At 34.5% G+C, this 13,308-nt stretch overlaps 1 protein-coding gene across 4 annotated transcripts in view; it reads right to left on the bottom strand.

Annotated features, from left to right (window-relative positions):
* The window catches only part of AP1G1 (adaptor related protein complex 1 subunit gamma 1), an 82,229-nt gene that overhangs the window by 43,731 nt on the left and 25,190 nt on the right, over positions 1 to 13,308 (bottom strand). For all 4 annotated transcript variants that reach the window (XM_060398459.1, XM_060398461.1, XM_004015118.5 and 1 more), the window contains exons 2-3: positions 11,832 to 12,035; positions 3,164 to 3,288 (exon numbers count right to left, since the gene is read on the bottom strand). In XM_060398459.1, coding sequence (XP_060254442.1) covers positions 3,164 to 3,288; positions 11,832 to 12,032 — 326 coding nt within the window. In that variant the 5' untranslated portion in view covers positions 12,033 to 12,035. The remainder of the gene's footprint in view (positions 1 to 3,163; positions 3,289 to 11,831; positions 12,036 to 13,308) is intronic.

The raw sequence follows: 13,308 nt of genomic DNA, 5'->3' as shown, positions 1-13,308 counted from the left end.
TGGTGACTAGAGAATCTCTGGAAGTTCCCAGGACTATTTCAGGGGGTCCATGAGATACAAACTACTTTTACAATACTAACTCATTATTTGTCAGCTTTATTGCACTATTAGTGCAAATGGGAAAAACTAAGGCACATTAGCACAAATCAGGCACCAAACTGTATTACCAGTCCCTGAATTCACTGCCACACAGTTACAGTGAAAGAAGGAAGGGAGGGAGGCAGTTTCACTTAATACTCCCCATTTTGTTGTTGTCTGCTGTTCAGTCACTCATGACAAAGAAGTAAAAATGACTAGCTTAATTATACCTTGACCTTTTTTCTCTTTTAAGTCACGCCATGCAACTTGTAGGATCTCAGTTCCCTGATCAGGGATTGAACCTGGGTCACTTCAGTGAAAGGCCAGAATCCTAAGCACTAGGCCACCAAGGAACTCCCTCATACCTTGACTCTTCAGTGCGTATTTTTTTATATTCTCTGTGACAAAATGGAAAGTATGCATGAAATACTTCTGATGCATAATGAAATAAGGGATAATCTCATAGAAAAGTACTTGTGTATCTGTTTTATTTGCAAGCTAAACTACGAACCAGCTGTTTTTAAAATGAACATCATTTTTACCTGAAAAATAACAATTATAATTATTAAAATGTGGTTATTTGGCAAACATTTTCTGGAAGAAAAGCCGAATAAGCCTATCACTTCAAGGGCAACAAGTGACAATATTTGTTGCCAATGATAAACCTAAGCTTTGAAAGTGAAAATTAGAATTTTGGAATATTTGTATTGCCATCATGAAACTGACAGTCTATTAATACTTTAAAACTCAGTGAATCAATTTTCTCCAAATACCTTAAGTATGATGTTTAAAAACTATGCAAAAGAGTCAAATTGTATGAATGGGTTTCAATATAACAAAAAAACAAACTTCACTGATATGGTTTCAGATTCTATACTAACCTAATGAAACTACCACTTGTGGAGTTTGGTATGGTATCATGGAAGGTTATCCATAGTTAGCTGAAAGGTTATTAAAGCCCTCTTCCTTTTTCAAACATTATCTGTGAAAGCCTAGATCTTCATATATTTCAACCAAATCATAAGAAAATGAATGCAGAAGCAAATACAACCATCTAACTTATTTTATTAGGTTAGATATTAAAGATATTTACAAAAGTGTAAAATAATGCCATTCTTCTCTCTGAACTGTTTTTGTTCTGGAAAACAGCTTATATTTCATAACAAAATGTATTGCTGTCAACACTGTAAAGGTTTCATTAACAATAATTTTTAATGAACCAATGAATAAATCCCTGAAGAACAAAGAAAGGAAAAGAAACAAAAGGAAAGTGTCAGTCAGGTTTGCTACTTCCTACTAATTTGAATATTTAAGATAAAAATTACTAATAAACGTTAACTTAATTATGGTCCTAGTTCCCAAAAATATTTCATTAACTCTTCATTCATTTTTCAATGATTAAGAATATCTGTATAATGCAAGCTCTTAAAATAATGTGTCTGATTTTTAAAGATTTAAGTCCAAGATCATTAATGTCTTAAAAGTTTTTCTGGACCAATGAGGTAAAGATGCCATCATTAAACAGAAAAACTGCAAGTACACTATGATGCCCTATAATACAAACAAAAAGCAAGAAACCTCACAAATAAACAAAAAAATGATTCATTAAAAGATTTTTAAACACTGAATGATCCAAAGTCCTTTGACTGAACTTAAAATGAAGTATTAGATCAATTCCCAACTATTAGTAGCTCTCTCCTAAATTCACTTGGGGCTTGGCTGGGTCTCATTATACACGCAGATTCCTTCTTTGCCTATATGCCTCATTCTTCCATTTTAATCAAGCTACAAACCTATTCTTAAGTTTGCTCAAAACTTGATGCTAGGCAGAACTGCCAAATTATCAGCATGTGACTAAAGGCTTGAGTAATAAGGGCAACAGAGCATGTAAGAACAAAAATTAAAGAAACTTTCAGAGCCTTGTCCAAAATAAGAGTATGAAGTCAAGTTAAACATCTGGAATGTAACCTCCATGACATCAAAGATTTCTGCTCACTTTTTTCATTCTCCATCCTCAGCACTTACAATAGCTCCTGGCATACAACAGGTATGCAATCAATGTTTGTTGAATAAATTGAAGCAACTTAGTATTTTCATTATTAATATTTATTTCAAGGCCAAAAAGAACAAAATTTTCCCAAATTAAGCTGCAGAGTCAATGTATTTAAATGAGACACTATATTTTTACAAACAAATCATAACTCTCATTTTAAAACTTTTCATTATTGGGAAATTTTAAATTATAACATTTACCACAGAAAATATGAGTTCAATGTCTAGAAACTGATCACCTATAAACCCCTGCTTCTTTCTGTCACTTGCAGAAATAAGGTAAATTAAAAATGAAATCTAAAAAAGGAGATAAACTGGTAGACATACCAAAACCAAAACAAACCAAAAAGAACCTTAAATGAATAAGGCCATCAGAACTTTCATAGCTTTTTAACAGAAATTTATTATAAGAGGGACACTGAGAAGAACTGTTAACTCCCTACTTGCAGGTCTTCTACTTTTTCTAGAATGACAAGCTTCTTCAGTTTCTAAGGTAAATGCATAACTGGACTAGTAAATCAGTAAAGCACCTGTTAGAGAAAAAAGGACTTATGCACAAAAGCTCACAGGATAAATACAACTGTCAGCAACTGAAATCTGGGATTAGACTGCTGACAAGCAAGACCTCTCTTTTTACCTTTAAATGGTATTCATTCAGAATACACTGGTAATTATTTAATAAATACAATGCCTCATAATTCATGGTATTCAAAAAATTCTATGATAAGAAAGCTTAGATTTACCAATGCTTTTTCTATGCTATCAAAGTCCAAATGCTTATTCATGCTAAATAGTTGCTATGACTCAAGACGTACAACAATGCTTTCATTTAAATGATCCCCTACAGTTTTACTTTTTTCTACAGACGTTTTAATCCTTTCCTTAGCCTCTTTATATATAAGCTCCAGAACCGAAAGCAACCCAATTATATTCTAGACAGCAAATATAAAATCAATAAACAGAAGCCTTTGATGTCATATTATTAAAAAGACCTAAAAAAACAAAGCAGTTATTAGAAGAAATTAAGACTTACTTCTTGATACAGTTGGTCATGAGAAGATGGACATCTTGTCTTTCGTCTAACAGCAGCATTGCCCCTAAATAGCCAATGCGTTTGTCTGTGAATTTTTGAGAGGCAATAAGCTTGAGGCACTCCAACTGCAAATTTAAAAAAAAAAAAGAAGAAGAAGAAGAAATTAAGAAATTGCTACCATAATCAGGAGAGCAATGTTTTTAACCCAGAGTCAATGGATAACTAAAGTACATAGGTATAACCTATATCATCAAACCACCTAAATAAAAGGCAAAGACTTAAGATCTTTCAATATCTTAATGATAATAATCAAGCTCTGGAATAGAGTATCTAGTTAAGGCCCTATCATACTTGCCATCCGAATAATCTGTGAAGTTTATGTTAGATCTAAATATTTGTACAGACTACGGGAGTGTTATCATAAGGGTTTAATAAATCTTACTCAATTTAATTCCTAGGGTACATTAAATGAGCTGCTAACACGTGTGTATTTAATGTCTGGTTCCTATTTTGAATATCAAAAGCTCAGTAACTGAAACGCACCCAAGTGTCAAACAGTCCTAAACATCATGGAAGGTACAATTAAAAAAGGACAATTAACTAACTTTAACATTATGTGGAAAAGTGCTACATTTGAGGCTTTAACTATGAAGAAGAGAGGTTTTAGGAATCAAACAGAAGTAAACAACAACAAAAAGCCACAGGAAAACTCAGTAATATAATTAACCTAAAATATTTTATACAATTTCCTCTTACATAATTCTTTACACAACGCTCAGAGCTTAAGAATCCATGAAGTTATTTACAATAGCCAAGATACAGAAATAACCCATGTGCCCATTAACAGATGACTCGTTTAAGGTTTGTGGTGTGTGTGTGTGTGTGTGTGCGCACACACGCAGGCATGTGTGTATAACAGAGTATTAATGAACCAAGTATTACCATTAGCAGCCACATGGATGGATGGACTTCATATTAAGTGAAGTGAAAGGCAAATGGTACATGATATCACTTACATGTGGAATCTAAAAAGTAATACAAATCAATCTACTTACAAAACAGAAACATATCAAGGTAGAAAACTTATGGTTACCAGAGGGGAAGAGAAAGAGAGGGGTAAATTAGGAGCAATTAACAGATACAAACTACTATACATAAAATAGATAAGCAACAATCATTTACTGCATAGCAGAGGGAACTATATTCAGTAACATAATGAAAACAAATTTGAAACATATACTCACACACACATTCGTATAACTCAATCACTTCACTGTACACTGGAAATACAGACAATACTGTAAATCAAAAATACTTCAATAAAAAAAAAGTCCTTGTAATTAGTTTGTCTCTCTACTTAGACTTTCTTGAACTTCATAATCACTGATATATACTTTATCATTTCATCTTGACTAACAAGGAAGAAACCAAACATTCCCTCTAGGGCAGTGGTTTTCAAAGGGTATACACAAGTTAAAACTCTTTAAGAGGAGTTTTTCAAACTATGCTCCCATTTAGAATCAACGCATTCCAAGGAAAGGGGCTCAGATGCAGACCAATGTACATAGCAATGTGAGATCTCATGAGACTACTTCCGACACGAATCTGCCTGTAAGTATGAAAGTCAAATTGAGGAAAGTAAAAGAGTTTACAAATAAATCCATCTTGAGCTACTTAAAAACTGCTCTCTCAATGTGCCTACATTAAAAACACCAAAAGGTTGTGGGATGACTATAGCATCATGAACAAGTCAAAGAAGCCTCTAAGAGAGAATAAGCAGGATCCCAAGGAAAACTGAAATGCCTCTGAGATTAACAAAGATTATCTAACAACCCTTTCTATCTACACAATTTAAATTTCAAAGAATAATTTCTGAAGTAGATGATTACAGTCATTCTTAAATGTCAGCAGAAAAGTAACTGCTGAGGTGAATGAGAAAATCACAAGTTAAAATGTTATTAGAAAAATCTTTCTCTTTTTCAAACTGAAGGCTTTTAAATCTTCTCACTTAATCATTCTATAAATAATATTTTAACAGTGAAAGAAAATGTTCTAAGAATCAAGATATCACCGAAATGTTTATCATCCTTACTGAATCACGCTTTTGACAAATATCAAGCATTAAACAAACCACCCCAAATTTTTTTATTAAGATGAACTAATGAGAAGGACATTTTTAGGCATTAATATTACTTCATATTTTTAAAGGCCAAGATTAAGAGTGTGTGTGCACGCGCACATCGTGTGCTCAGTTTCGTCCGACTCCATGCAACCCTATAGACTATAGCCCACCAGGCTTCTTTGTCCAAAGAATTTTCCAGGCAACAATACAGGAGTAGGTTGCCATTTCACCCAGCAGGGGAACTTCCCACAACAGGAATCAAACCCGAATCTCCTGTGGCTCCTGCACTGGGCAGGTGGATTCTCTACCACTGAGCCACCTGGGAAGCCAGGTTTTAAGACAGACCAAAATTCATCAATGACTAGTGAGTACAATTTGCTGTTTTTTGTGACAGCTGTTAAAACTACTAACTAAACACCAAAAGAAAAAGTAAAATTAAAGAGACAAATAACTAAATTCTTTCTTTTAAATATTTTCCATTGGTTCAGTGACTTTGCTTCAAGAATGAGCTGCTGCTACTGCTTTTTTTTTTTTTTTTTTTTGGAAGGTGACAAATTTGAGGGGAAAATATGATTATATACTGGAAATGGTCTCTGAAATACATCTTCAGGTGAAGGACTGACTCTGATCACACTTCACACTTATGTGGCAGTCGCCAGCAACTGAGCTCATAATGCACCACGTGTCATTATTAAGACTGTTACAAAGTTTTCAAATATTGAAAAAGAAAATGACTGAAGCAGAACACAGTGGGATGCAGGTAGTGAGGAGAAGGCATTCATTTTTGAGCAGCCCTCACTAAAAACACAACAAACACATAAGTTACAGAAGAAAAGTAGTGACCAATTAAATGTATCTATTCCTTAGACAACAACCTCAACTTCATCCCAGTACTTCTACTCCTCATTTGTAGCTACCTAAAACTTCCACCTGAAACATAGCTAACCCTCATATCTACCTTTAAATCCACCATAAACAGTCCACCACCAAGATAAAAGAAAGCTTTTGCTTTTACCCCAAACTCTGTGAACAAAGTAAAAACAACTGACAAACTTAGAAAAACTACTTGCAACCCAGACATGAAATCCTATACAACAGGATTCTATACTTACTTTTTAAAAAGACCAACAATGAATATGAAGTGACAGTTCAAACTAAAAAGAATAATTTAAGTACAAAATGAAGTTCAATCTCCTCACAAAACAAATACAAAACCAACTAGGAAAATTTACTGAAAAAAAAAAAAAATGGATCTGTACACCTGAAAAGGGTGAGTTATACGATATGCAAAATATGATTCAGTGAAGTTATTAGAAAAGAGAAAGAAATGCAAATCAAAAACATACTGAGATATCACATTTTAACTTATTAACAAAGATTTTTTTTTAAGTGTTATTATAACAGTGCAAGGACACTAGTAATGAGAGTATAAACTGGCACAAGACGTAGTAAGAAAGACTGTATCTATCTACATTACAAACACACATATCCTTCTGACTCAACAAATCCACTTTTAGGAACTGACAAAGCATTTATATTCACACGTGAGCAAGATAATGGATATTATTCTACTGTACTATTACTTTAAACAGTAAGATTGCAAATAAGTGTCCATTAATAAGACATCAGTTTAATAAATTATGATTCATACATAAATGGAATACCATGCTGGATTTACTACCATGAACATGTCAACAAAGCTGGGCAAAAAATATGTACAAGGAAGCTCTTAATATACTGGTATGGACTAATCTTCAAGATGGATTAGTAGGTAGATGGTGCAAACAATATGTTACAATATAATTTTGGAAGAGGTAAGAATATATATGTCAATTGCCTGGAGATGTATAAAGTATCTCTGGAAATATAGTTAAGAAATGAATACCACAAGTCACCTGTAAGGAGGGAAACTAAGTGACTGGAAGAGGATGGAAAGCACAGTTTTCATCATACATCCTTTTGTATCTTTTAAATTTTGCATCAGTGAACTGTCATTGTTTATTTCAAAGATGAATAATATTGGGCTGGGAGAAAAAAACTGCAGGACAAAGAGAACTTATGGTTAAAAAAGTTAATACAATAACATTATAATTAAACAGGGGGGAAAAAAAACACGAAATAATTTGTTCTCCCTCCAAAGTTAAACAACATATGTTTCAAAAAAGCATTTAAGTCTTGGAATCATTTCATGAAAAAGCCTTCGAACCCTATGCAAATATAACTCAGTAAGTGGAAGCAATCAGCCTTTTAAAGATAACTTAAAATCATAATGAGCAATTACTGTGCTATTCTATCTATCATATCTGTGATGCTATTGTCGGAGCCTGTTAAGTACACTCCTTTCTTATCTCTGTACTCCACGAAAGCTATGCTTTTTCTGCTGGGTTATTTTGTATTCCTCACCTACTATCAACTTCTCCCTTAACAACACTCTCAATATACCTGCTTATCCACAGCAACCTTCTCCCTGTCTCCCCAACTATCATCCCAAAGGGCTGACTGTGACAACTCTTTGCTACTCACTGATTTTTTTTTATATTTACTTTCCAAGTGTTCCGAGTCATTGGTGGTTTTGCTTTAATTTGGTAAGTTCCTGCTGTGCCCAAACCAATGTGCCAGTCATTCTCAGTGATGCTGTTAGAAGGACACATAAAGAAAACCAGCATTTGAATATTTATCAGAAAATATGATATATATACCATGACAGTCAGGCACAAGCTACTGTGGAAACAGGGTAGGAAGGACACCAAATTCAGGCTAGAAACTGAAAGAAAACATTTGAGAAAAGTTTCTCTGTACATAACACAGAGTGGAAGAGAAAGAAATCAGAGTTAGGAGCTGAGTCTAAGACTGGTTCTAGCTAAGAGACCCAAGCCAGTTGTTTCACCAATCTGGGCCGAGTTTCCCATCACTAAGGTAACAGCCACATCAAGGAAGACAGCACCCTAAGAGTTGTCCTACATGCCATGTCTTCAAGGCAAATAGCTACTAATTCTCTCCAGCTGATCCTTGAATTTTTCTCAGAATATTTTCTCAGCAGAAGCATTCCAAAACTCCAGACAGTCTTTAGCAACAAGCCTTAAGGAAATGAAATTATTGGCCCCCTTTACAACAAATACAGTAGATTTGGAGGGAAGAGAATAGAGGGAGAACTTAACTTAATTTTCTACATACTTTTTCTAGACTCAATGCTCCAATTTTCTTTGAATTTCAAAACAATTTTTAAAAGGATAATTTTACCAAGTTTCTGGCTTTGTCACATTTTTCTGTACCAACTAGAAATACTGCCTTTTATCAACATTTAACCTGGTTGCCCTTTTTAAAAAAGCTGCACTCATTTTTCAGCTTTTAGAATAATTTCCCAAAAGGTCAAATGCATGTGACACTTGCTTTTAACACTGAGCTTTATGATGTGAACACTCATCTCGATGAAAAGATGCAATTAAAATATTGTAAATATTGATGGATCTGCAACTGATTGGTTAGGTCTTTTTAAGTTACTTTTACTTCATTTTAATATTCAGAAATAACTTTCTAGTTTACAAACACACACACGTGTTTGAAGAACAAGGTTATAACTGCTTTACCACTATATAGACTGGCAACATAAAACCTACATGAACCAGAGCCTGTTTTTTCATTCTCTGGTTGAGAGGAAAATACATATTAACATTCCTATTGTATCCCATTTGTTTTTCTCTTGAGAAAATTTATTATGAAATATTTCACTCAAAAATTTGACCCACCAACGAGCTTCAACAAATCTTAACATTTTACCCCATTTATTTTTAAAAATTTAGTATGATGAATTCAATAAAATCCCTCTGAATAGTCTGCCTCGGTCTAAGTTCCCTCTCTTCATCCCAGGAGTAACCAAAACTCAAAATTGCTGTTGATCACTTTCCTGTCATATGTCCTTAGCTATACATGGAAAACACAACTGTTTTTGAATGCTTTAAACTTTCCACAAAGTATCATATTGTATTCCTGCCCTTTTCACTCAACATCTTTTGAACATTACCTACATCCAGACAAGAAGCTCCAGTTCAGGCATGTTCACTGCTATAGGGTATTTCACCTATGAATATACAACTTATCTATTCTCTTTGCGGACATACAGACTGTTCCCAATACTTTCCAGTTAGAAACTACAGCAATGAACACTTGTAAATATCTCTTTTTAAATGGACAAGGAGGCTTGATCAGATTCACGTTTACCAGTTGTTTTGATTTAGCAAATATAATTCACAGGTGGTGATATGAACTTTTAACAAGGGCCTTTAACTATTGCTGGTGGTTTTATCTCTTTTGTGACATCAGCAGCACTGATGATCATCAGGGGTTGAAAATGGTAATATTCTAATTCTTCTTCCATTCCTTCTTCATTTATTAGCTAGGCTATTCCTCTAAGGAGCAACTTTATCTACATATACCATTGGATTACCAATAGATCCTTCGGAAAGAACTTAGCAACAATTACAAGGAACTACTGGATAGAAAAGGCAGGATAAGTGTTTCTTTCCTTTTCTTTACCAGTTTTCAAAACAATGAGTCATTTCCCTCATATTTTCCAAAAACGGCCAACAACGCTTTCAAATTTTTTTAATTATTATGAACTATTGATACAAACTTATTTGGTATATCTCAACTACAATTATTACTTTTTTTTTGGCTGCACCACATGGCATGTGAGATCTTAGTTCCCCAACCAGGGATCAAACCTACCTCCCTGCAGTGGACACATGCAGTCTTAACTGCTGGACCACTAGGGAAGTCCCCAATTATTGCTCTTTTATTAAAGCTCAAACTTTCTCATTTTGAGGCATGACAGCCTTCTCTCATGGCTACCAAATCCTTTCAATATGACCTCTGTAGTTTCTCTTAAAAAAATGCCACCTAGATAGACTCGGAAAATATATTTTTTTGAACATGTCACAGAAATGAATCTGAGACATATACATAAAGTTCCTATACAAAATGAAATATCACCAAAGTCTACCCTATGATTTTAAATTCAAGAGTTTGTCTTTAAAGAACAGCCTTAGGAGTATATAAATCTACTGTTCTCATGATGTTAACAGCAGCACTCTCTGAGTGGAAGGATTAGGAGTCTTTCCTCCACTTGACTATCTAACAATGTGTCTACTTAAAATCAACCAACAAGAATACATGAATAGCTATCTGTTTTATACTAATTATGCCACATGCTACATGGATAACCACCTAGATCTATTTCTGATATGGCAAAAGCATATGTTTATTTATAGGTGACAGCTGTTGCTTTTGACTGCCTAGTAGCTGGTCTTTTCCTCGGATATTAATACCTCAATTCTCCTTTGGGGAATTAATGCTCTCCCACTCTTAATCATGAATTTCCTGAGAGGCTAATCTCATTTCCTATCCCAAAATGAGCATAAAAGTCACCCAAGTCAGCCTGGGAAGATTCAATCCCATTACTTTTTTGTTTTAACTCAATGATGAGGGTATATTCTTCCACTGAAGTTAGTGAGCTTAACAGAAAATAAACTGATGGCCATCTTTCCTGACAAATATATCAAAACATTAATAATATTATTATTGAATAATGCAAATATGGGTGGTAGTTTTTCTCTTTGCACCTAGTATTGCACATTCTTTTAATTTTGCAGTCTTTTCCTTAGAAAGACTACTTAGCACACAATTAAATTTTCAAGTGAAATAAAATGTAATAGCATTCATAAGAATCAAAAAACAACCCATTACACCCTTCTCTGTAACTCAATCTCCCTTACTTACCATGTATAAAAGTAGAAAGAAGAAAGTAGTTATCACCAAGAATATCATGCCCAGACTGGCTGTATCAAGCAATATGTGGTTTGTTTTTTTTTTTAAAGAAATATGTGTTTGTGTGTGGGAGTGAAACAAGAGGCAGACCTGCACAGTGGCTATAGCGATCAAGGAATGAGGTTCAGGACAAAATCCTTAAATGCCATTACATCGCATTCATCGAATTTCTTTTACTTAAACACAACTGTCAGCAGTGCTGGCAGTGCTATAATATTACTGCACTGAGAAAATAATTTAGAAAACATTTAGTAAACTTTTCTTAAACGTATACTCATCATAGTCCAGGATGTGTGACAGAACAATCACAATCTACCAGTTAATCCCAGTCAATCTTTAAACTCACTACCACCATCAAAACATACTCTAATCCACATAATTAAGAGATTCCCAATGGAAAAGACAACTGATGGCAGTATCATGCCTTCCCAGGTCAGCAGCTTTCTCTCTCAGTTCCATAGTAATAAGACTACTGGGACATCAAAAATATCCTGTCCTCCTTGACAGGAAAGACTAACAGTCCCTGACCTACTGACATTAAAATAAGAATACCCTTGTTAGCCTGGAAGAGAGCAAGGCAACCCACTCCAGTAGTCTTGCCTGGAGAATCCCCATGGTCAGAGGAGCCTGGCAGGCTACAGTCCATGGGGTCACAAAGAGCTGGACTGAGTGACTAAGCAGAGCACAGCACCCTTTGCTAGATGTGGTCTCGCCCCAGCCTACCTGTCCAAAGTGAGCAGGGTAGCCCAGCATGTGCATATATAGTAATTTTGCCACATTCCGACACCGGTATGTATTGTCTTCTTCTCTAAAAGATGACCGAATTGCAGCACACTCTTTCTGGATCATTTCTCGTTCTTCGGCTTGGGTTCGAGCTGTCCGGATGGTCCGGATCAGCTCCCGCAATCTGATGGGGGCTGGCATCCTCTGGATATAGAAAGACATTAAATAAAGACGTTCACATTTTTTTTCTACCAAAACCATACACACAACTTTCCACATACATTTCTGATTTTTAAGAATTTAAGACTTGTTAAATCCAGTAATACAATGTTCCAGCAAAGCGATTACATACAAACCCCTCAATTCATTAAATTTATGTAAAGAACACTAATAAAAATGTTAAGTGGTAACTAAAGCAAAATAAGAAATAAAATACACTAACAATGAAAAGTCTATCACTAATATCAAAATATTTTAGGAACTAACTCAAGTCAAATCTTTACGCAATTCTTAAATTAATGCAAGTACTGTGACTAACCTTAAAGAAGATAGATATTTTCTGCTCAACTGTCATTAAACTCAACATAGCTCAACAAAGTATGAGATGAATACTGAATATCATAATCAAAGCTCAACTCAACAAAATGAGAGATGAGGAGAAAATATCAAATATCAAACTTAAACACCTCTCTGAGAAACATAATCATCTCAGTATATACTAGGTACTCTTTGAAAATGCGGTGGAAAAAAAAACAATAAACCAATCTCAGCAGACAAAGCTGTCAACTGGAAAAAACGCACGACCTAAAAGCCAAGAATTACATTTTATTACTGAAGACTGTAGCCCAGAATACAGCCTCTCAGATAAGTCTTTCGAAGAAGTTAGGAAGGAGCCAGGATACATAGGTTTTGCTGTGAAAAAATAACAAACATGTAGTTGAACACCACAAGATGACTGCTAATCACAAAAATTGACATCTCAAAAGTAATAATTTTAATGCTTTTGTATGTTTGGCAAGATTCAAGAGTCTGGGCTTAATGAAATGATTCCTTTGATATATATCTTAACTATCCAGGGCCAGTATCCTATTTTCCTCCATTCAGAATTCCCTTCAAGGTGCACCATCAGGGGGCAGCTGCACAGGCTGATGTCTTCACAGTCACAATATTCTGTGTTTACTGAAATGGCAGGCAACCTTTTTTTGTCCAGAAGACTACTCGTGTCATGAGAAAAAATAAAAATTGACCCTGCACCCTAACCTTACACAATATAAAAAAACTAACTCAAAATGGGACCCAGACGGAAATCTTTGGAAACGTGGGTTAAACAATGATTTCACATATAAGAACAAAGCACAAAAGAAAAATTAATAATCTAGATTTCATAAAAATTTTGAACTTTTACCCTTCAAAAGATGTCATTATAAAAATAAGGCAAAACAAAGAAAGAAAGGAGTCCTACCTTACAAAGGACTTA

Source organism: Ovis aries, chromosome 14 (assembly GCF_016772045.2).
Source record: "Ovis aries strain OAR_USU_Benz2616 breed Rambouillet chromosome 14, ARS-UI_Ramb_v3.0, whole genome shotgun sequence".
NCBI lineage: Eukaryota > Metazoa > Chordata > Mammalia > Artiodactyla > Bovidae > Ovis > Ovis aries.
Note: the sequence above shows the minus strand (reverse complement) of the source record. Positions and strands in the feature narration are given on the sequence as shown.